A 25,476-nucleotide genomic window follows, 5' to 3' on the forward strand; every position below is an offset into this window, starting at 1 on the left:
ATTACCCTCGCTTACCACCTGTCAAACCTGGATGTAGGAAAGATGACAGCGCATTCTACATGAGCCATGGTGATGTCCATAGTGTTTGACAGGGGTATTTCTGTTCTGGAATTATGCTGTGCGGCAACATGGCCGGCACCGTCAACCTTTGTGTGGCATTATCGCCATCAACCTTTGTGCGGCATTATTGCCTAGATGTCAGGTCTTGAGCAGACTGTTCCTTTGGCTGTGCTGTTCTTTCATCTGTACTACATTAGAACACCTGCCCCCCCCTTCTATTAAGTGAGCTTGCTACTCACGTATATGTGTGATGCACAGAGACCACAAAGAAGAAAGACAGGTTGCTTACCTGTAACTGTGGTTCCTCGAGTGGTCATCTGTGCATTCACACAACCCACGCACCATCCCCGCTTCGGTGTTCATAATTTGATGTCTGATAATGAGGTGGTTGTTCATTCCATTCCCTTTGGTTGCGAGGCCACATTAGGGTCTCATTGAACCAAGAGATTAGGCGGGAACCCCTCTGGACACACGCAGTGGGATGGTGGGGGAGGATTCCCGCCAAAAAACTTTCTCAGCTTTACAAGTTTCCCGAATCGAGGCTCCACTCAGGTGCAGAGCCCATATGTGTGAATGCACAGATGACCACTCAAAGAACTACAGTTACAGGTAAGCAACCTGTCCTTACTTTGCTTAGCCGTATGGGCCTTTCTCAGTGTGATGATGCCCTGGCATAGTGTGGGTAAAACTTAAACCCAGATACTCGTGGAGGAAAAGGCTATCAATGGCTACTAGTCTTGATGGCTATGTGCTACCTCCAGTACCAGAGGCTGCGAGCCTATGTACACCAGTTGCTGGGGAACATGGGTGGGAGGGTGCTGTTGTGCTCGTGTCCTGCTTATGGGTTCCTGGTTGACAGCTGGTTGGTCACTATGTGAACAGAATGCTGGACTAGATGGACCCTTGGTCTGAACCAGCATGGCTCCTCTTATATTCTTATACTTTGGCTGTGAGGAAGGAACATAACCCCCTGTTGACAGGTGGGGTCAAATGCACCATGACAGCACTGAAAAAATCAATAAAACTTTTATGTCAGCCTTCCACAACTCTTGTTTTCCCCATCCAGATAGTCCTCAACCATGATGAGATGCAAATTGCCATGGGGTATTTTGATGGGCTCCATAATGCAGTAGAAAATTAATGTGTTTATTCTTACAACTTTTGGGGTCAAATCTACCACTATTGGAATAACTGGGAAAACTGAAAAAACATGCACAAAAGGTTCTATGTGGTTAATGTTACAGTCTTTTTTAACGTTTAAAAATCAGTGGGGTCTGTTGTATCCCATTTACTGTTTGTATAGTGTTTTTACATGGTGGGGTATTATTGACCCTGATGACTAATGAAAAAGGGATGTCTCAATAAAGGCAGGGATTTTTTGTTTTTATACTTGCAAATGGTGTTATGCTTAATCACTTCCACCAGGTATTTTATTTGTTTGGTTTTCTTGGGGTACATTTGATTCAGATACCAAATCGTTACAGTCATTTTTTTCTACTGATGTGGGGTCAAGTATGCTTAGAAAGGGGAGGGAGGTATGGTGCCTCTAGAATTCTTCAGAGTTGGTTACATATGGTGCTGATAGAATTCTTCTCTTATTTTTTTGCTTTGGGGGTTTAATTGACTCTTGCCATCCTCAAGCCAGAACATTGTTTCTTTGGCAGTAAGGCTCATGTGTATAGCAGTCTAAACTAATTCCAGTAATGCATACTTGCTTTCCTTGTTTCCCCTTTACGATTGTGTATTTTGTATGTAGAAAAATCTACCCCCATGACTGGACAGAGTACCCAGGTCCTTTACTTGTCTGAGTCATGAGACAGAGAATAGTGTTTCATCCATCGCATTCAGTTTTTATTGCCACAAAAGTTAATGCTGACTGTCTTGTTAATACCACCTGCCCGTACTACCAAAATCTTTCTGCATGTTGAGCTAATGCGTCTTTGGATGCATCCTTGTGGCTGGTTTATCAGCTGTAGTCTGTAAGATCAGATAAAGTAAATATACTGTCAATATCTGAAGGGGATCTGTCATTTAAAAAACCAAGAGATCATGAATAGGTCTCCTAGGTCTAAACCAGGGAAAAGAGTCCACTTTTTCTGGGTGCATCATAAAGGTTATAATACAAAAAAGCAAACAATGCGGGCATAGTTGATCACTTGTAATTAATTTATTTGGCTATACCTGCCCCTCAGTATAATAATATACATAAGTTTGTAGCCATATTGAGGGAAAAGCCTCCCTTTAATTTGAAGGGATACAAAATTTTGGGTTGTTCGTAAAGGCCCAGAATACAGTACCAAGGGAAATATTGGAGCCCTGGACATATGATACATCATTTTGATGTTCTGTATTAGGTAACTAATTTTAATCTGAGCTCTACCCATGGCCCTATCCAGCTGTAATAAAGAAGGAGTTATGAAAATCCATTCTGAATATGCTCCTGGTTTCACAGGTTTGTATTTTGGTTTAAAATTGGCAATTTCCTTAAAACAAAACATCTGCTAAGTTCGAATCCTCAGTTCTGGTTGGAAAACCCTGGATTTAATATTCCAAAGGCGTTGAATCTGTTTTACGTTGAAAAACGAGACTGGGAGAAAAGGCGGAACAGATGAAAGAGATCTTGACGTGTACTTCTGTGAGAGTATTCAGAATATAGTCTGTATCCCTAACTGGAGCACCAAACTTGTTGGCAATCATGTGTGTGTGTGTATGGTTGGGGTGGGGACTATAGAAATTGTATCTGTATATTATAACGTATTTGAATGTTTGTTTGTCATTATTTGCTTATTAACAAGTTAATAAAATACCAAACAAATTTCCTTTATATTTGTAAGTCCTCAAAATTGTAATTATGCCCATAGCAGTGTGTTAATGGCATGGTTTGGAATGCTGTGAGCTTGGAAGCATATGAGCTGCATTGCTAAGCAACAGTTAATTGTGTAAAACTGAACTGCAGGAGTTTCTGAAAGTTTTGCTATGTTTCAGGGGGGAAAAACACATTAAAAGATGTTCCTCCATTGTGCGGAGAACGTGTGTTCATACATGTCAATACAAAATCGATATTACTTATGCAAATGAAATTGCCAAATAGTACAAAGTTTGCATATAGTATGCAGGATTTCCTTGGGCTGTTACTGCTGCTGGGTTTTACTTTGGTTTTACGTCGTGCCAAAGTAAAAAAAAAAAGTTTTATATTATGTCTTGTTAAGTTGTATTTTATGGTTTTAATTGTGAACTGCCCAGAGAGCCTTGGCTATTGGGCAGGATAAAAATGTAATAAATAAAAATAAATTTTAAAATGTCCTATATTATGCAATAGATATATTATGCATGTGGCAGGCATATGAGTAACATTCCAGAGAGCTAGCAATCAAAAAGAAATCTATATATATTCTATGGCTAGGTCATATAACATTTTTGAGGCTGGAAGAATGAACAGTGGTTTTATTTGAGTAGACACGTTGCACAAAGGCTCATCACTTGGAATGGAAGAAGCCCTTTTAAAAAGTTACAGAATGCTTTACTTATTTTTTTACTAACAAATATTGCTTCTGTTCAGTACTACCCCAGGCCCAAAATTACAGTGTAGCAATGATCTATTAGGGTATATAATGTGCATTCTGTGTCAATGTTGCCTCTTCTGCAAAAAAAATCAATTTGTATGAATGGTGAAACTTTTTCTGTTTCATCCAGTCACTTGACATTGTCACTGTGAAATAACTTCCCTAATTCTGTCTTAATAGGATTTGGTCAATACTGGACTCTGCGCTTTCTTCTTTTTCATTGCATCTGTAGTACTTGCTGCCCTTAACCATAAAAAAGGAGCAGAAATTGCAGCTGTGGTAAGAAAAATTACTTTCTTTTCATTCTTTTGCAGGAAAGATAAATGCTTAAATTGTGTCCTCACAATGCTAAGCAGCATTGCATGTTTTGCTCATCTTCCCATTCTGCAGACTCAGCAACCCTGTTTGCAAGTAGTGGGGATACCACTAATAGGATGTGCTTTACTTTTGGCTTCAGCATGCTTGTCCATTCAATATTTTGCAAGTGGTGAATCTTGCACCTGTTTATTCAGGCTTTCCCAGACACATAATTGGTCTGTTCTGTTTTATTGTTTCTGTAATATTTTTAATGTATTTGTTTGTATTGGCTTTTATACTGTATTTTATGTATTTCTTACGCAAACTACCGAAAGGTCTTATGATATCAAAATAAAAATGATCTTGCAGTCACAAATGGGCAGGGTTATGTCAAAATCACCATTTTATGTAGCTCTGCCCTCTTTCAGTAATGAGCCACAATGTTGTTGTTGTTGTTGTTGTTGTTGTTCAGTCGTTAAGTCGTGTCCGACTCTTCGTGACTCCATGGACCATAGCACGCCAGGCCTTCCTGTCCTCCGCTCTCTCCTGGAGTGTGCTAATGAGCCACATTACCTTATGCAATTTTTGAGAATCTTCAGCAAATTTTAAAGGGTTTTTTGAATCAGCCTTCCCCAACCTGTTGCCTTCCAGATGTTTTGGACTACCACCCCGGAGTTCCTGATAGTAGCCATGCTGATGGGAGTTAACGGAAGTTGACGTCCAAAGCATCAGGAGGGCACCAAGTTGGAGAAGGCTGGTCTTAATAGTATTATTTCTGTTGGGCAGTCATCTTTGGGCTTCTAGCAAAGCTGCTTCTCTTCATGCTGGTGACTGTAAGAAGCCTAGGAGTGATTCTTTAAAAAAAAAAAAAATGATTGTAATGGAGTCAGTCCAGAAAAATGTGAACTCTTCAGTATGCTGTCATTTAAATTATCCGGTACAATTTGCTTTATGTAAAAGGTACAGCTAAGCCAAAAATCTCAGCTATTTAAAAATTGCTACAACAAATTTTGGAGGAATTATCCTTGTTACGTACTGTAGGAGTTAATATAATGGCATTTTTTGGAGTTGACGTCATTGCGGCAATCAGGTAAATAAATAACTGATATATTTCAACTGTATTTATGGACTGGAAATAGATCAGCTCCATAGTGGTTGAGATTACTGTCATTCATAATATCTCGATTGTATGCAGAGCAGGGATTGTTGGTTCGTTCCCTACAACCCTCAAATCCTCCTATGATTATTGGCATCCATGTTTATATAATTTTAATTGACAGAACAAGAATGAGACACAAACGAGCCCTTAAATTTAGTGAAGTCTCTTCTGAGACATCAGAGTTATTTGCTGCACTATCAGTATTTCTGGTTAAATCACTCTTCAGGTGCATCTATCACCAGAGTAGTCACTGACATGTTTCTAGTTTCAATTTTAGATGCATTCTTAAAATAGCTCTGGAGTGACATACAGTCTATAGGTAATAAGGCTCCCCACCTCCAAAACTACAGTCTTGTAGCACCTTAAAGACTAACACATTAGATGCATGGGGAAGTTTTTCCTTTATCTAGTATAGCTTCAGCCTACCAAACATTCTCTGATGGATAAAGGGCTATCCTGTTATCATTAGTGGAAAACATTTGGGGTGTGCAGATTCCTTAATTTATGGCTCTAGAGAGGTCATATTAGGAATGTTCAGATGCCTATGGTGATACCTAAGGATTTCCCCATATAAACATACAGCAGTATAGAAAATTCCATAAAAAGAAAAAGGCGAGCATTTGAGTACCCAATCAGCAAAAGGAACAGGACTCTGAAGAGGCATGAGGTGTGAATGCACCCTGTATGTAGAGCATTATAGTTCTACAAGGTTGACAAAAGCATTAAAGCCAGCAATGCAACTGCAGTGTTTCTTCATGAAACAACTAAATTCTTACTCTGTTAAAGGTGAGCCACTATTCACTTCAATAAAATGTCTTTTCTCTGCTTTTTCCCTTTAGGTATTTGGTTTTCTGGCAACTGCAGTCTATGCTGTGAATTCGTTTTTAGCAATTAAAAATTGGAGAATTAACAGCCAGCAGCAAAACACACGACAGACGAGTGATTATATGCGTGCTCGGACAGAATCCAGAGAAGTAGATCATCGCCCAGAGATTCAACGTCTGGATGGGTGAAAATCGCATGCAAAGTGGGATCTCCCTAAGAAGAAGAAAAATAGAAGCATGCAGACCTTTTTTTTTTCTTTAAAAATTATTCACTTTTATAGGAAATGAAGGAGAAGCATGTGGTGGCCGAGAGCATCTGCATGCCCAAAGAGAGGGAGAAGGATTAAGAAGCAATTGACATGAAGGTTACAATGGTTGACCTTTTCAAGTGAAGATACTTGTCCATAAATATGGAGGAAGAGGAGGATACATTAGAGTGAAGAACTGTCTTGATGCACAGATCTTTCTTGAGTTAGCAGACTCAGAGACAGACTTGGTGTTCGGTCTACATTCCCATCCAGTAGAAACATTAGAATTAACACTGGCAATAGATTTTGCTTTTGAAATGGGTAGTTTCCAACAATAGACGTAATGCATTGGGGAGAGAGATAGCAATAACATAAATCAGGTATTGGATTACACAACTGCTGCATACATTTCCTAACAAGATCTGCCAGATAACAGCAGTTCTCACACTCCTACAGTTCCGTTGTATATCTCCAACTTTTAGCTGGAGGATTGCGTAATGTTAACTAAATAAGCTCTTGACTACAGAGAAAGCTTACTCTCATTTGTGACCACAACTAGGTACAAATTGGGATTTAACACCTCCATCAACTACATTTCCTTTTCCACTTTACAAGAGAGTAATACAAAATTGACATTGAGCCTCTCTGTTTATCAAAATCTGTACCGAGTTAAACTTTTTTCTTTTCATGGTCAACCATAGGAAACCCTCATTATAGTCAGATTTAAGGAATGTTTGTGTTGTGTCCATGTACTGCAATGTTTCTGAAATGGTATAATTACCCCGAGAGCTTAATTGGTTTGCCTGCAAATTTCAATTGCCCAAATTAGGTTGATTGGTTTTTCTGAATTAAAATGTTATGTCGAATTTAGTTGAAGATAGCTAAACAATAACTTTTTAGGCATGAAAGCAGATCTACAAAACGTTTCAGTAATTGTCTACAGATGAAGATTTATTTTTGCCAGGGAACATGGATGGAGTAGCATTTATGTGGTCCATTTAGTTTACATACCATTCTATATAACTCCAGTTTTCTCTCTATCTTCCCAGCAAGATTTCATAGGGAAAATAATGTACTCTGCGGGTAGGGAATTTGGAGCCAGTGATTAGAATCTCTTTAGCTTTGTGTTTTGTGTCTCTCACATCCGGTGTTTAGGTCAACCACAAGATTAATATGTGAAGTCAATAAGAGTTGATATCCATTCTTCTCAAAATGTCAGGAATGTTTCCCTAATGATGGTGTAGGCCTGCCTTTCCTTAGTGATGCCCTCCAGATGTTTTGGACAACCACTCCCACTTAGCTGACCATTGGCCATGCTGGCTGGGGCTGATGAGAGTTTGTAGGCCAAAACATTTAGAGGACACTACATGGGGCAAGGCTGGTGCAGACTCTGCTTCCTCTTTCTCCAAGCTCAGTTTTTGTGTGTGTCTTGATAAGGGCAGCGGGTAGAATAGTGAATGTTGGTTAAATGTCGCTAATTGTAGGAGGTGAGATTCCCCATTCCTGTGTTTGTTGACCATGCTGGATGGTATTGGGCAGGAGTGGGTAACCTTTTTGGCCCCAGGAGCCGCATGCACTGTATGGGTCAGGAGCCACACATGCGGGCGCATACACACATCACATAAGAATGGGGAAGTTTAAGCCTTGCCTCCCTGCCCGCTGAGATCAGGGGATGAGATCACTGCTAGTGGTGGTGGGGTGTTATCTCCCTCGCTGTCCCCACCCAGCGGTCCTGATCCAAATTGCTGTTCCGTCACTGCTACTAGTAGTGAAGAAACGGCAACCTCTGCATCAAGATTGCTGGGAGCAGAGTGAGCTTAAAGCCTTGTCTACCCCTCCATCCCCATGGATCTGTTTTCTGCCTCCCAGCTGAAGGCTGTTCTGCTCGGCAGCGGGGAAAAGTGGAGGGGCTTTCATTTGTCAAAAAAGCATGTTTGGAGCACGTTTGTGGAGGTAAGCATGAAAATGTGTGCATTGTCCTGTGGAAGTCACGCTTATAGGGGTTGGAGGGAAATCCAGTTCTCTATATAGATCTAGTGGTCAGTGGAAACAGTATAAGATATACCAAATAAGAAAGTGTGTGTGTGTGTGTGTGTGTACACCCAATTTGCTTAACTGGTTGAAGAATTTGCATTCCACTGGCAAAGAATCATTCATTCTATCTCAACACATGCGCGCGTGCGCGCACACACACACAATACACACATGCTTTTTTTTTTACAAATGGTTCTGGTTACTGCTAGAACAGCTTGGACAGTTCACTAGACCCCTTAAAATGTGGTTCAGAAAATCAGTAGCTCTACTCTGTACTTGATTTAACACTTTATTTCATTGTAAGCTGTAATAGTACCTTCAATGAGTGAGTGGTTGAGGGTTGTGGTTCTCCACAGATTGGCTGCAATAGGGAACCACTTTATGGATTGAAAACTGTCCCTTACCAGGGTAACTTGGATGGCCCAATGACCATCCACCAAATAGATACCAAGCGTTGTGTTTTAACTGGGTTTTTTTTGGTCATCTTTCATTGCTGAAGATGCTAAAATCAAGTTAATTCATGTTAAAACTGCTTACTAAGCATGAATTAAATTTGCACATGTTCAGGTGACTGGACTCGGGTTCTGCGTAGTGAAATATTTTAGTAATGATCCCAGAAACTTTTGCCAACATAAAATAATTTATACTAGTTTTCTAGTTTTCAGATGAGAATTTTATTCAGAATTGGGTAATGAGAGTGCACTGTGCAAGTTGCCATGATTCAAATAATAAGAGTGTATTCAGTTTGCCGTCTGGTTTTTAAAAAGGACTGAAGCTGCCTGAGAACTGTTTCTGTAGTTTTCCCGTGACCCAGGGATTTTAATTAATCTTTTTTTCCTAAGAGATCTTGTGAGCTGCCACAAGTTCATTTGGAAACTAATGCATTTAATCTGAGTGCATTTAAACCATCAGAGTGAGCATTTGCAAAATACCCTTCACTATTATTGACTGCTTGTAGAGCAGGCTCCCTCGTTAATGACCCGGTTTGCACATCATGACTAACTATGGGTTAAACAACCCATAGTCAGGACCCTGCAGGAATGAGCAAGCTTCCTCCTGCGTGCTCACCACTTCTGCTTTGCACCCTCTTTCACAAACAACCCAGAACTTTGTGTTGTTGAGGGAGAAACAATCCAGAGTCTTAACCTATGATTTGTTGTTAGTTTAAAACTCTGGGCTGTTTCTCCCTCAACAACACAGAGTTCTGGGTTTTGCACATCATGAGAACAACCCAGGAATGGGATGTTCCTGGGTTGTTCAGCAAAATGGATGCAAAGAAGAATCAGCTAGTGCACGGGAGGCAGCTCACTCGCTCCTGTGCAGCCCTGACTAACTATGGGTTGTTTAACCCATAGTTATGTTGTTACACGCGAACTGGGTCAGTGTTAGAGAAATACTCTTGTTTCTCAGAGATGCTTCCAATACAGCAAAATATGTGCTCATATATCTTGATTTTATATAGCTATTTTGGCCAGTACCTTTGTCTTTTTCTTTTCCTTTTTAAAAAATCATTGGTACATTGTCAATATCAAAGAAAATACACTTCTAAAGCTTTTGGTTAATGTGTGGGGCTAAAAAAAAAAAGCTTTTTGAGGACGGACCTTAAATTTGCAAGCAAATGCGCATTTGTAATTTATGCTTTAAAATGTTTGGGAGTTGGGACCAAAGTGTTCAGATTGGAGATGCATTAAAAATATGAAAGGGTATGAAGGTATACCAAAATACAGTATACCAAAAAAGAAAAAAAAAGATTGTATAGTTCATTGTACGCTTTGACAATACGATTCAGTGAAATGAAGACAGCCCTGAAGCACAGAAAGATTAGCAAACATTTTTAGAATGCTTCTGCTTTCAACTTTATTACTCTCTCTGCAGTGTTACTTCTCTGCAACATTATGGTACAGTGCTGCGGCTTTGTCTTTAGGATTCTATTGAATTTTAGGAGGAAGGAGGGGCGAGTATTAGACCAGGGTTCCCAAGAAGCATGCACAAAGTTCAACATGTTGAAAGAGTTTTTGGCAAATCTTCGAACTTTTGGTATGGGGAGGAGTTTCAAGAGCAGAGTGTTTGTAATACCTGTTGCAGGAGGAGTCTGCTGTTCAAAGAAAGAGAAAGTAAGACATCTGACCGGGTGTGAGGAAATCACTGGGCACACTTAAAAGGGCTCTCTAGTTTCTATCCGGAGTACATAGGTTAAAATAGAAATATATGAAATGACAAGGATATACAAAAGACTTACAGATGATAATAGGATATTTTCTTATAAGTTTGGCAAACTTCTAAACTACTGACTTAAATGTAAACTGAGTTAGCCCACAAACTAATCTCTGGGCTATGAGTTTGTATTCTTCTTTTGGAATGGTGGGAGCAATCCAGCGGGATACGTGGCTGCCTCCGAACTCGGAGGCAACTGCTCATCCAGTATAGGGCAGGAGAAGCGCGGAGGGGATCGTCCCCTCCGTGCTTCAACTGCCATGCATTTGCGGCTAGACACAATTTTGGCTGTCTAGCCGCGGGAAGTCAGAGTGGGGGAAGCAATGGCTGGATGACACGTTGGATGTGTTGTGCTGGCATTTCTGAGTTCCGTGCCCTGGCACGCCCCCAGGAACGCCCCGTTTTCACCGCTGCGTGCTCCTCTGCAGAGCGTAGGGCTGTTCCACGCTGCCTACAAGACTAGCGGTCATAGGGTTGCTCCCTACGTACAATTTAAGCTGGAACTAACCATCTCTAACACCATGTGGGTTGCACTTCTATTTGGTAGTATGAATATGATCTATTTGAGGGTGACACTTGATTGAATGTGTATGGAATTTAAAGTTGCAGTGGAGAAGAGAGATGGTTGAAGAGGCCTTGGAGATCAAATATCCTTTTTTAACAAGGTATTTTAAGACCAAATTATCTTTAATAAGCAATGGGACTCTGTGTTTGAGTGACTGGTATTTGTATATCTTAATACAATTAATTATTTTTTCATTCCATTTTACATGTGTGATCACTAGTCCAACTGATATGTTGTTATCTGCAAAGTTTTAGGAGCGGTGTTGAATCATGACTTTCTTGGTGTAAGAGATGCAGCGAACACCTTGATTCGCTGTCTGTAACTCTCAGTGGGTAGGGACTCAGGGTGCTTCCAGATGAGACTTTGCCCCATTCATGGAATTTTGCATGAGTGCAGATATCATCTTCAACTTCTAACTCTCCTGTGTTCCCCCCTGGCTTCTTTAGTCTTATTTCTTTCCACAAAACACCTGTTAAGGAGGAAAAGACAGAATAGTTGCACAGTGTCTTTTGATCAGTAGAACTGGAAGCCCTCAATCTGGAAGCACGCTCAGACTTTGTATTCCCTCTAGGATGGATATGTAGGACAGATCCCTCATTTTGCCTAGTGGCTCATTCCCTGTGACAACAGTCAAGTAGTGTTTTTAAAAGCATGACTGAATCAAGCCAAGAACCAAATAAACCACTGTATATATAATGTGTGATGTTATGGAGCTTATGATGGTGCATATAGTAATCACTTACCTGGTAGAGTGCCTGTCTTTACCTGCCCTGGAAGGATGGCTGAATGCCTTTTAGCAGTTGATGGTATGTGAATAACTCCTCCCCACCCCCAGGCTTTGGACCTCATCAGTCCTCTGCCCATGTTAAATATACACCAATTTAAACTTGGCAAAACAATGTGTTTTTATACATTATGCTGTAGCCATGATTCTTTGTTTCATAGTTAATAATGATATAAGAATTCAAGGCAATATTCAGATCTTGAGAGTTGTGGATTCAGTAATGGTTCCTACAGCTGTACTAATAGCCTCTAGGTCAGCCTTCCCCAACCTTGTGTCCTTCAGATGTTTTGGACTATATCTTCCATCATTCCTGATCATTGACCATGCTGGCTGGGGCTGATGGAACTTGTAGCCCAAAACATCTGGATGACACCAGGTTGGAGAAGGCTGCTGTAGGTGACAAACAAGAAATTGGAGGAAGATCTAGTTGTTTTTGACAGCTGCAAATGATTTTGTAGAAGACCGTACCCTTCTGTAGTGGTTTTATTCAAATGGTTTGGGAGGCACAGAATTAGATGCCTTGAAGGAAATACAACTTGTAACTAGTTTGATCGGATCACTTTTATAATCTACATTCCACAAAACCCATTTTACTAGAATTCAAGGTCATAAGTCTACCCTGAAGCAAATGGCTTAGATTGTAGCCTTTTAAAATTTATCTCAGTCTCCAAGATACAGTATGAAATCTCTGGATTCTTCAAGTGTCCTTTCAGTAAAGGTGCAAGCAACTGAAGGGGATATGGAAGTTTCTCACTTGGTATCCCCTGCTAAGCCTTGACTGGACTGAGAGGCAGTTCTTGTTAATATAGCAGGAACCACTGTGTTTTACCTCATTTGCTGTACTGATTGATGGACCCTGCAGTGGGGGCCATAATGGAGAAAATCCATATTTCTGCTTCCCTTGGACTTGAAGATTCACCATGTTTCTTCCCTTTTCTGTTTATCTCTCTGGGACCCATGCATGAGACAGGAGTTGTGAGCTCTGCCAACAAGTAATCTTTCATTTGTCTTAGGCTACAATAATGTACCCACTTTACCTGAACTCAGTGGATCTTGCTTTTGAGTAGATTTGTATAGGATTGCATTGTGAATTATAGGGAGGTTCATCTCATTTGTTTCTTTGCCAGGGATGCTTTCTGTTGCAGAGTTTGAGAGCTTCTATGTCTAAACGTTCCAATAATACTAGATGGAGCCTGATATTTCCAGGGTCAGAGTAGCTCAGACTATAATATCCTGGATTTAATTTTAAGTACTGTTTTTGCTTGTCCTGTGTTTATATTTGGGACTTAGGTGTATGTTGGTACTCCCTTATTGGATGTCACAGCCACCTAGTGCAGTCTTGCACTACTGTTTGTGCACCTTTGGGTGAAAGGTTGCAGTTTGTGTGAGGTAGTGTGTGTTTTGATTTGTTATCGTTTTGACTGACTCTGATAACTCCCATACACTTATTCAGCCTGGAATAAATGATGCACTTAAAATTGTCTTCTGTGGACAAAAGTCTCCTCTTCTGCATTATTGTGGATGGAACTTGTTTGTATATATTGAAGTTTATGTAACTGATATAATACAATAATGAAATGGTAAACTGTATATTTATTACTCATTTTATTGTCCTAGTTTGGATTTGAGAAGTTGATACTTGTTCTGCCTTTTCATACCTGTTGTCAAACATAATCCAGTTTCACCTAGGGTGCCTTTGTATGTGTGTTTGTGTGTATATGGCGCAAATATGGCTCAGTCAAATAGAGATCCTTCACACAAACACTATTTTTATAACCATGAATTGCTAACACATTGTAGTTTAAAAAAAAATTCTGTTAAACACAGCCTTAATGGAATCATCAAGTTTTTCTTTGGCCTGTGCACTAAAGCTTCTGCTTTCTAGGTGGAATTGGAAATTATACGCCCATTGTGTTGCTATGACCATAGTCCAGTATTTTTTGAAGTAGAAGCTGTTTGGTGAAAGACCCCTGTGGATCTGTATAGAAAATAAAATAGGTTTGTTGGGCTACTGGTGGGACCAAATGGAAACGGGGAACAAAGGAAGAATACTGAATTTCTGGGCCAGCCCAAGGCATTACTTTGAAGGTCATGGCATTAGTGAGAGAACAGGTGATTTTTCCTTCAACTAAAACAGTTTCAAATCCATACTAACTGGTGAAGTTGAGTATTAAATTTCCATTCCAGTCTTAAGTAGTGGCAGTCTATGTCTGTTTCCCTCCCATTGACTGAAATTGAGCTCCAGCAGACCTGTTTCACAAACAAAATTATTGTGACCAAGAACGTTATCTAAATTCACCATGGACTTACCTGTCTTGTATTTGTGATATTTCGCCTTCAGGATCATATTTGTGACTCACAGAAGCTTGTTTCTAAGTGTGTTTGGAAATAAAAATTTGGGCTGTTTTAAGTTATATATTATATACTCTTTAAAACCAGAATGTTGCTATGAACTTCTTGCTTAGAGCTTTGTGTTTCAGTCAGTGTCAAGGACAGGAAGGTCAGAAATGCTCACAAAAAATACTTTAGTTAATTGGGAGTTAGTTTTATTTTAATTGACCAACTCTTGAGTTAGATAGAATGGATCCAGTTTTCCTTTTTGGTAGTATGCAGCTGCCCTTGATCATTCTCTCTAGATTTATTGGGCGCTATGAAATAATTCAAACATTCCTAAGTAAAGAAAAGCATTAGAGAATCCAAAGCCTGCATCCACAGCGCTAAACACTCTTGGAAACAAGTCCCATGGACTTAAACATTCTTACTTCGAAATAACTGTGGTTAAATGTTATGTGCCTAGAGCTACAATAGTAAGCTCATTCTGAAGAAAAACTCATAATAATTGAAATGCTGGGGACTTAACTTAGAATTCATGTACTTAGAACTAAGGTTATAAAGTTGTTGAAGTTGCAACTGTGGTATAGGCTTTGCTGAACTGGCTTTCATCCTTGGGCTTTCAATAGTATATTCTGACATGTAGATTGGTCAGATTTCATAGCTGATTTGGGAGCAAATCATAGCAGTTTACACTTAACAAAATCCACCCTCCAAGTGATGTAGTTACTATACAGACATGTCCACTGTAATCCTTTACTTTCCTCTCTAGACCAGTGTCACTTTCTGAGCATTCTGGAATCTGCATCTTCACTTGATATAGCCAACATAGGTCTGATTCATATAGTGTTGGAGTGACATGGGATGGAATTATGACCAACTTGGCTTCATACCTCCTAGCAGGCATTACTAGAGTAGCGTAGAAGCAGCTACCATGATGCTCCAGTGACAAATGGTAAGCTGTTGGCGGCCATTGGCTCATCTGTGTGGCGTAGATGTTGAACGGTCCATGCTGGCATCACAGCAGTGGTATTTTCAGCCCCACTGGTATCTGGGTGTGGGGGGAGTTTCAGCCAGCAACACTCCTCTAAGTGTGGGGTTGTCTTTTTTTGTCTCTTGCTGGTTTAGTGCAGAAAGTAATGAACTTGAGTACACAAGATGCTCCTGTCTCCATTTACAAGAAATCCTATTTGTGCTGTGAATACCTTTTAAAAATTTCATTCAGCTACTCTAAATCTTTATGGAGAAAAGTAGTAGTTGTATGCCATGCACTTCTTTTTTATTTGCAATATCAGTATAAGTTTATACATTTCAAGATGAAGGATTGTAATGATTTTTACTTTTTGTGATACTGAAGGCAATCACTAAATCGCTGCTTGATTATGTCTGTTTTTAAATTCTTATGCGGTGTATTTTATCAGTATTGCTTTGTATATTGGCACTTTTTTTTGTAATTTACAATTTAATGTGGCTATCCTTCTGCCTTTTGATCTTTGCTAATATTTCCTGTTCTTTTTGATACACCAAGATACTGAACTCTACAAAATGTTCATGGTACATGTTTGTTTTCATAGTGTTTTAAAAAAAACTGTATTTTTGTATGTAGGGAAAATCATAGGTTTTCTGAACACTAATCTTGTATGGAATCATTGTAAAGGATTTGTTTAATAAATGGATAAGAGTAAAAATATGTCTATGCTGTCTTTGTATATCTCTTGGGTGAGTTACGATTCAGAATTTTTACCATACATGATAGTGGCTAACTGAATAGAACAATAGCCATTGCTTTATTTTTATGTAGGCAAGTGCCAGTGCCCAGTGAAATTCACCAGTGTGTGCTAACCCGTACAAAGAAAGATGGCAGTTTTTCAAGATCTGAAGCTGCAGTGGAGACCTATTGGTATAAAAATAAGTGATTTTATACCACAGGCCAGAAAGTAAGTTAAATTCCTTCAGAGGCCATTCAAAAGGAGGAAAAGGCTGGACTGTGTTCCTGCAGGATCTGCTTTGGAAAAGAGGCATTTAAAGAATAAATATTAAGTGTCCATGAAAAGCCTACTACAATCCCTCTCCTATCCAAGATACCGAAGTATTTCTGGACACTTATGCTTACCTGATGAGAGCTGATTGGAAGATTAAAACACCTCTGAAGTAAAGCTACACATTTAATCTCATATCGATGGAGTTTATTCCAGCATGGGCCATAAATGCCAATGCCAGTTTTGACATGCAATATGTTAAAAGCTTCAAGTGAAGACACACAGGTATATATAAAATCACATTCAAATGCCTATGGAAAGAGGCAGACATATAAAATGTTCATTTGGAGAGTCTCAAGGCCTATGTCCCAGAACATGGCAGGACTTTAAGTTACACTGAAGGAGCCAGCTCTCAGGGAAGTTACTATATTATCAAGACAAGTCATTTCTGAAAAGCACCTTGATGCGCTGCTGGAGCCTGCTAGCAATATTTGTTGAAATAGAAGGAATATTTTGTCTTAATGACTTCTATATGTATAAAACTCATATTTCATGCATTGTCACTTAACATATGTGTAAATACTGTAAAGAATACATTGTGTCATAGTTTCCTTCAGTAGATATAGTTGAGAAAAAAGGTGGAAAACAAAAGAGTTAAAAGTGTCCTTATAGATCATCTAGTCCAACTCCTTGCTCAATGCAGGATGCCACTACATCATCCCACTCTTAATGGATGGCCGGCCAGCCAGCCTCTACTTAAATACCTCCAGCAAAGGAAAGCTCACCACCTCCCGAAACAATTTATTCCACTGTCAAATAGCTCTCATCGTTAGGATGTTTCTTCTAACATTCAACCAATATCTGCTTCCTTGTCATTTCCACCCATTGTTTCTAGTCCTACCTTCTGGTGCAGTGGAGAACAGGTCTGCTCCATCTTCTGCATGAGAACTCTTCAGCTATTTGAAGACCAGTATCGTGCCTCGCCTTAATCTTCTCCAGGCTAAACAAATCTCTTTTCCAGGCTAAACATACCCAGCTGTGGTCTTTCAACTGTGCCTCAGGATTTTGTTTCCAGACCCCCTCACCACTGTGGTTGCCCTCCCCTGGACATGCTCCAGCTTGTTAATGTCTTTCTTAAAATGTGATGCCCAGAACTGGACACAGTACTGCAGATGCAGCCTGACCAGTGCAAAATAGAGTGGAACTATTACCTCTTGTGAGCTGGGCACTATGCTTCTCTTAATGCATCCCAAGTTTGCATTAGCTTTTTCCCCTCCCATGTATATTTAGAACACTGTTCAAGAATGGGACCGTTCATGTAGGTCATTTTAAAAATACATTTTTGTGCCTTGTTTCCCTTACTTGCATATAATCAGTTAATTTCGCCCCAGAAGTGATGTTCCAGTTTGTGTAACAGTTCTTCAGAACTGTTATTGCTATTCTGCTATTACAGTTCTTCAGAACAGTAAACTACTGCAGTTTTCATCTATCTGTCATTTTTCTTTTCACCTCTTCAATTGCACCTTTTGTATAAATAGGAACAAAATCAGGTGTAGAAGAAAACTGCACCCAAATTTAGCTCCATTTCCAAAGTTTCATTGCTACAAAGCAAGTTCACCTGAAAGCAGGTCTTTGGCACCTGCAGCACAACCACATATACACACGGTTGATGCAACTTTTGATTGACACTGCTGAGATCTGTGCTTGCTCTTATTCTTTAAAGGTCTAGATATACAGTGGAGGAGAGCAGATAATGAATGAGCATCTTTGACTTCCTTAAGTCAGTGCTTGAAAATCTATGCTCGTACTTATTCTTGTCATCTTACTTGTAATTTAGTCATATCATGAAAGCACATGACAGTTGTTACTGGTCCATCAAGTCCATCATGGCCTACTCCGACTCACTGTAGCTTTTTAATGTCTCGAGGACAAATTACGCTCGATGTTAAATGTATCTTTGCATCTAACTTGCAGGCTTTAAAAAGGGCAAATCGCATCAGCTGGAAGAGGCACTAATTATTAGACGCATCAAAGCAAGCAGGGGGTGAACTTGAGCCATTCTTCCTCTGCTGTGGACCTAAGGAAAATACCTTTTCTGAAACTGGCATTTGCTTCTTGGGGGTGTCAGGAAAGTCCCCCATTGGTGCCAGTGGGGGATTCCTCCTGAGGCAAATAGCAGTTTCCAAAACATGTGCTCAACCACTGAGCTACAACCTTTTCTTTTTAAAAAAATGACCAAAAGGAGGGTGTGTGTAGGAAATCAAGACCACACGTTGCTTGGCAGCTGTAAGCCCACCACCATCTATCTGCTCAAGTATGCTGTACCTTAAGAGCTAACTGCATGTTGCATCCAAACAGGACAAGAGCCTTGACCCTGGTTGTTTTTTTAAAAAGGATTCGCAGCTTTGGAAGGGGAGGACATAAGGTGGAGAAGCAGTAGGAATGCTTAACCAATGCCCTACCTGCCAATCCTCTGCTCCAGTTATTTATTCTCCCAGCTTCCCAGTAGAAAGCTGAAGATGGTGTTACCCTTTTTCAGAGTAAGAAATGGTTTCTGTGTGTGTGTGTACATGTGTTGGGGGGCATATGGAGAACAGGAATGGTGGGCAAGACAAGGACTAAGCAATGGTGCAGTTAGGCCTGGGCTAACCCAGGGCTCGGGAGCCTAGCGGGTCCCCAAAGGATCAGCCAGGTAATGAGGACATCAGGGCAGCAGAAGCAGCAAACTCCCATTTTATTTCTGTAGATGTAGTCATGGTGCTATGATCTGAGTGCTTAGAATGTGTTTCTTTTTCATACAGGTGTCAGGAATGAATTGGGAGTGTGTGGAGATATCTAGCAGCTCAGATTCAGAATGGGAATAGCCAGAACAGGGGGAGGCTCTCTCCCTAGTGAGTTCAGATACGGAAAGGCCTTCTTTCCCCAACCTTGGCACACAGATGGCTCAGCCTGATGCCCCCCACTTTCCTCCTCCCTGAGAACCCAGGTCTCGGGGGAGAGCGAGGGGCGTGACTGGAGGGATGCTAGGGTCTGTCGCAGAGCGAAGTGGGAAAGTTAGAGGTGGAACTCAGATGCTCCGCCAGGCTGGTTATGGCTGAAAGCCTATGCAGGAGGGAGCCACCATAAGGAGGGGTGTCCCCCCTATGCTAGTCTGGTGGAGAAGTTCGTGTTCAAACTGCCGGCAACTTCTCTAACTTCCACTTCAGCTCCTCTATTGATATTTGTAATCGTGTGGAGTGGCTGCTTTTTGTAGCCTGAGAGTTTCCTAGAATTTGCATTTGTAAGGAACCTGGTTGTTAACTAATAAAGTAGTGAGCCTGAAGCCTGGTAACCTGGAGTGTGTTGATTGCAAAGGGGGAGGACAAAGGAACATACACACGTTTGGCGAACAGTTCTGTTTTAACAAACCGGGAATGTAGAAGCAGTTATAAAGCAGTTATAAAGCATGGAATGTGGGCAGGGAGGAGATGAGGAATATGAATGGTGCACTCCACAACTGAAGTAATACACATGGCCATCTAAAGGGGACCCCCATAAGACCATTTGTTCCAGGGTCTATAATTCCCTAGCTGAGCTACTGGGACTATGTACCCCTACTGCTTCCTCTATCATATTTCCCCTTTCCAGCTGCTTTCCCTTTAAAAACAAACCAAACGTGTTGGGACTCCTGCACATATTTGCATATAATGTTAGCATCTAATTGTGACGTAATACAACCCCTCTGCATTCTTTTCTTGCATCTGTGTCTCCAGAAGAAGGTGACCCAGCTCTTTGTGGTTACCTCCTTTCTCTCACTTAAAATAAAATTTAAAAAATTTCCATGTAGAAAACCGATTTTTAAGAAGGCTGCCAAAGTTTACAAGTTATGTGCCCAAGACCAAACAGACTCCATGCTTGCCTGGTGCAATGCTCTATATACATTCAACCCTGATTATATCAACTAAGTCTGTTTATAAAAGGTTCAGTTTTAAAGCATGTGTCTATACAGTATGCTGTAGTGCTGAATGAGGAAAGGTAGAGGAAAACACGTTAAGGCTCAAACAGCAGCAGATCACGTTTTTCTGAGTAAGTTCCCTATGTGATTGGAGGTTCTTTGGCAGTGGCTTCGGTCATATTCTGTATAATGATAGAAAAAAAAGTTCATAAAAAGGTTACAAAGGCTCAAATGAAAGGACATGTCCTTTGTCCTCTCTCCATTCTGGTTCTGCGATCCATCACGGTGCTGAGCTTCCATCTGAGTCCGAATCTGAATCATCTTCTGAAAAGAGAAGGGATATGAATTTTAAAAACCCACAAAATTAGGGCTGGGCATATTTTTTGAAAATGTATTTTTGAATACATCGGATTTGGTCTGAGGTGTCACTGGTATGCAGATGGCACCCAATTTTATTTCTCCATTTTATCAGACCCAGGTGACAACATGGCTGTCCTGAATCAGTGCTTGGGCATGGTAATGGACTGGATGAGGGCAAATAAACAGACTCAACCAAGACAAGATGGAGGTACTGATTATCTGTGGTTCATCCACCTGGGTGCATGATGTTCTGCCTGTTCCTCAAGATTATCCTCAGAGGCCCTGCTTTAAGTGCCCCTGCCAAATGGGCCATAAATAAAATGGCACAGAAAGTAGTACAACCTTTTGGTTTCCACAGGCTGATTCAGGCATTGCCATTTTGAAAACGTTCCTACACCTTTGTACAAAAAGTCACAGTATTCGCCACACCCTAGCTCCAGTCAGCCACAACAACAGGTGGGCCTGGACAGGACATGGCATCCACATCTAACGCTACATCTGGCCAAGTCAACGATGCCGTGTCAAGCGCTTCCAGGGAACTGCAGCATATACATGGCCTACCCTGCTCCTATGTTATCTTTCCTCACCGCCTACAGCCCTGTCTGGCTTTTTAAAAATAGAATTTGAAATGTCTGACAAAAACCGAACACCTACATACAAATAATTTATTCTGAAGGGAGAGGATGACATTTCGTCAGTACAGCTTGCACTGAATTGGAGATGAGATATTTGCACCCGACTATCGCCGAAGCAGCCCACACATAGGTAGAGATGTAACATTTCCAGGAATTTTGAAGCCATGGAAAACCCCCGTTTTTTCCTGGTGATTTTCCCCCCAGAAAAAAATGGAAATTTGGGGGGAAATTGAAAAACAAGCAATACTTTTTTTTTAGCATTCTTTACAGACTCAAGTTACTTTGTTGCTTTAGAACAGCCTTCCCTAACCTGGTGCCCTCCATATATTTTGGACTTCAGCTCCTATCAGCCTCAGGCAAGATAGCCAATAGTGCGGAATGCTGGCCACTGCAGTCCAAAACATCTGCAGGGTACCAGGCTGAGGAAGATTGTTTTAGGAATGTCAAGGAGCCTTTATGTTCCTAAAGTTATATTACGTATAACTTGGTTTGTTCATAACATTATCACTATATTTGAAAAGGTTAAAAAAGTGAATTCAGTTAGTAAATTTGTAATTACTGTCTGATTAAACTATACTTTTAAAATGTAGGATACCAAACATGATAATTTTATGAGCAAACCAAGTTATACCTAACACATTTTAGGCTCCTACTTTACATCTAGCCAGAGGGAACTTCAGCAGTAGTGCTTGGAACATTTGAAACATCCTAGAAGCCAGAAGCAGGAACAACTGCAGGCAGAGGAAGACAGTCCAGAAACACTGGACTCAGTAGAACAAAACCCAAACTTGTCAAGAATGTACATTTTCTTCCATGTTATGATATGGTGGCTCAATTCACATGTTGGGAAACTGAGCATGACTTGGAGCATCCCAAAAAGTATATCAGTAAAAGATACATTGGATCAATAATTTTAATAAGAAATGGAAGAAATAACTATGCTGAGAATCTTACAGTGGATTAAAAAACATTTTCCCCGATGGCTTCATTATTTCCAGGCATTTTATATCTCTAGTCTGTCTTCTTATTACATAGCTTTTAGAAATAATTTGTGGGGGAGGAAGTAAAGGCTTGGTAACAATATATAAACACCTTGTCTTAAATTCTAAAAGAAAATATTTCATAATTCAAAGCTGTCCCATTTTTGGGGGGGAAAAACAAAAAATGGTCCTTGTAAAAAACTGTTTCTTTTCCGATTTTTCCAGCCTTTCCCCCCCAGCCTTTCACATCTTTACCTTTGGGTTGATGGGCTGGTGGCCACATAAATGTGGCTTGTACCTACCTTCCGATTTACGTGGCTCAGGGGCATCTGAAGAATCTCCCTGCTTGAGAAGTATCAGCAGGCCGTTAAAGGTAAAGTAGACATAAACGCAATAGACAATTGTGGCGATAAAGCCAAGTACCTAAAGAGCAAAAAGAAGAAGGAGATGGCCTTTGAAAGCATGATGAATGACTTTGAAAGAAACTCCATTTAGACAGGATTTTACTTCCTGTCTTCTAGAATTCGACTTGGGCCAGGAAATCTGATTGTCTTGACACAATAAAGTGCTGAGTTTCAAGTAGAAATATATTATTTACACATACAACCAGTTAGAGTGATATAAAGTACTTTTTATTATAAAGATTCATTCACAACACACCCACCATTCATACTTCATACAGAAACAGAAAAGAAAGAGTTAGACTTATAACAATTCTGCCAGTAGAGGCCCTGTCTCCTCTCTCACCAAAAAGAAGTTCTCTGGGAGTTGAGATAGAACTAGAAGGCAGGAGCCTCACCCATCAGGTAAAATTTCCTTTTATACCCGTAAGTCCTACAGTATGCCATCCCTTTATTTAATACCATACTTGGTATCCACTATGCTATAAGCTTACTGAATGGTTATTATAAGATGGTCTAGCTTCATTTAAGCCCCTTACTCTACATCTAAGTGCCTCCATTCTGAAAGCGTCATTAGTGACGTTTTGATGAATTTCAGAGAATTTTAAAAAGTCTCTAACTTCTCCTTAAGCATGCTGTCTCTATACCGCTGACCATTTTATCTTTCTGACATTGACCACTCTGCCTTCTACTCCTCTGTGTCGAAGGGTGAATTCAACCATTTACAGCCCTCACATGGAAGCAGCTGAAAAGTAGAGCATAACGTTTCATGGTATCACTCCATTGACTTTAACAGAGAGTGGGGAAAAGGGTTCCTTGCCAAAAAAATGGCTGGAAGGAGGAGAAAGCCCACCAGCCTCCAAGGACCCTGATGCCCCAAGGGTCCTTGGTTGGGGGGGGGGGTCCTCCCCACTCAAGCCATTTTTCAGCAGGGCACACTTTCCACCACCTCTCTTGAAATCTATGGAGCAATATCGCTCCATTAACTTCAACAGAGGTAGGGAAAAACAAGCGATCAGGAGGTGAAGGGGCAGCGGGGGTGTGAAAGTTTGAGGCCTACAGAGCAAAGGGAAAAAGGGTCAGGCTTAGAGGCCTGGGGGTTTTTTTTTGTTGGAAAGGGATATCCCTGAGAGGAGTAGTTTCATTTCCCCAGTTCAATTTCATTTCTTCAGGTTTGAAGCAGTACTTTCGGTTTCAAGGGAGGAGGGTACATAAAGAGTGAGAGAGCCAGTAAAAGCAGAGTCAGGGAGACCAGAGCCTGAAGAGAAAGCAGGAAGAAGCAGCCTGGAGAAGTCTACGTGCAGCTAAGGTAAAGGAACTTGCATTTTGCAACTTTTATTTTTTCTTAATGCCTTTTGTATCACTCAGCTCTATTGTGTAAATACTTTTAGTTGTGATTTGCTTGCTTTAATTTATCAGTAAACTGTTGTGGTTAAACCTTGTGTCAAGAGTGTCAGTCACCCCATGTCTACAGCACTAAACCCCATGGTATTTGAAAGGGGAAGGTAAAAGAAGGAAGATGGGATGCGTAAGGAGGCAAGAGATCCTTAAGGAGTTGCTCAGGGGGTCCAGGTCATAAGGGGAACCCCGATGGGGTCAGCGCAAGGGGCCTCACTGGCACAGGGAGTCTTGGTGGGTGCACTTTTCCCACCCCACTCTAAAAGCCGTGCTGAGAGGCAAGGGAGGTTGGGGCAGGGGAGTCAGCTTCCATTGGAACCAGTGGAAGCTTTTAAAAAGCATACTTGCTTAATGGGATGTGTGTGATTATAGCTAGAATCATAGAACAGTAGGGTTGGAAGGGGTCTACAAGACCATCGAGTCCAACTCCCTGCTCAGTGCAGGAATCCAAGTCACAGCATCCCTGACAGATGACTGTCCAGCCTCGTCTTGAATGCCTCCAGTGTGGGAGAGCCCACCACCTCCCTCGGTAATGGGTTCCATTGTCATATTGCTCAAAGAGTCAGGAAGTTTTTCCTGATGCTCAGCTGGAGAAGGTGTGTGCCACAATTTTGCACATGGCTTTGGCTGGTGGACCCGAGTTCTAGTAGAAAACAAAGTAGATCCCACAAGCCTGACGTCTGCCCACTCCTGCTCTAAGGCTCCAGCTCAGAACTAGCCTGAAACAGTAACTTACTCCTGCTGCCTTGGATGCAGTGTCGTTATACCTGGAGACGGCAGCAACTGAGATGGCGAAATATATAATAGCAGCGATGATACCGCATAAGAAATCCTGCAAAATAAAGTGTTTTGAAATCTAGTTAGGGAGGAGGTGACACACAGGATAAAGGTCAAGCTTGCATGCAGGATGTCCCCTTAACAGCTCAAGATAGGAACATAGGAAGTTGCCTTATGCAGAGACCCTTGGTCCATCAAACCCAGTATTGTCAAAACTGACTGGTGATGGCTCTCCAGGGTTTGTGGCAGGAGTCTTTCCTAGCCCTACCTGGAGATTTCATTTCATTTATTTCTATACCAGCCCAGAGCTACAGCTCTCTGGGCGGTTCACAGAAATTGATGCCAGGGGTTGAACCTGGGATCTTCTGCATGCAAGGCGTGCACTTTCCCACTGAGCCACCCTGCCCCCCGAAATCGGAAATCCCCATTAGTAGCTTAGGATCAGAGAGTCAACTGGTAGCCCACAAATCCATTTATTTTCTCTCTGGCAGTCCTACCCAAGCTTTGAACAAGGTGCGGCTGAGATTTTCCCTGCCGTTCCAGTCTAAAGGGGGAAAAAACCATTAGAGATCCCACCGTTGCAGTGCTCTTTGGGCTTTGCATTTGATGCCTCAGCCATGCTCAGGTGGACATGCTCATCAACCACGATGCCCTATTCAGTCTGGATTCTTATGTAACCTCAACAGAATGGGAGCCACAGTAGTGTCACTCCTTTCTGTGCTTGCTGGGCCTAACCTGAGATGCCCAGCCTGCAGCCATCATGAGTTCTTCCACATAGACCGTGGCTTTGTGCGCTACCCCAGAATCATAGAAAAGTGTGTGGCAACTTGGATCCCATGAAGCCAAGGCAAGAACCCAGCCTTTCTTACCTTCCCGCTGCCAAGGGTGGTTAGGCTGGTGAGTACTCCTCTGCTGTGGCACCCCAGCTGCAGA

General features: G+C 41.1%; 2 protein-coding genes across 3 annotated transcripts in view; one reads left to right on the forward strand and one right to left on the reverse strand.

Moving 5' to 3' along the window:
• Positions 1-9,918, forward strand: part of CMTM4 (CKLF like MARVEL transmembrane domain containing 4) — a 47,818-nt gene extending 37,900 nt beyond the window's left edge. Inside the window, exons 3-4 of the mRNA XM_084813256.1 lie at positions 3,804-3,902; positions 5,919-9,918. Of these exons, the coding sequence (XP_084669382.1) occupies positions 3,804-3,902; positions 5,919-6,092 (273 nt within the window). The 3' untranslated portion in view covers positions 6,093-9,918. The remainder of the gene's footprint in view (positions 1-3,803; positions 3,903-5,918) is intronic.
• Positions 9,919-15,607: 5,689 nt separating this feature from the next.
• The window catches only part of CMTM3 (CKLF like MARVEL transmembrane domain containing 3), a 29,767-nt gene continuing 19,898 nt past the window's right edge, over positions 15,608-25,476 (reverse strand). The window contains exons 3-5 of one of the 2 annotated variants that reach the window (XM_084813259.1): positions 24,503-24,598; positions 22,270-22,390; positions 15,608-20,316 (exon numbers count right to left, since the gene is read on the reverse strand). In XM_084813259.1, coding sequence (XP_084669385.1) covers positions 20,273-20,316; positions 22,270-22,390; positions 24,503-24,598 — 261 coding nt within the window. In that variant the 3' untranslated portion in view covers positions 15,608-20,272. Of the gene's footprint in view, positions 20,317-22,133; positions 22,391-24,502; positions 24,599-25,476 lie in introns of those variants that run through there. The other variant, XM_084813257.1, reaches the window with a different exon arrangement.

Source organism: Heloderma suspectum, chromosome 8, assembly GCF_057233095.1.
Source record: "Heloderma suspectum isolate Gila_16-S chromosome 8, 16-S_ref, whole genome shotgun sequence".
Classification (NCBI taxonomy): domain Eukaryota; kingdom Metazoa; phylum Chordata; class Lepidosauria; order Squamata; family Helodermatidae; genus Heloderma; species Heloderma suspectum.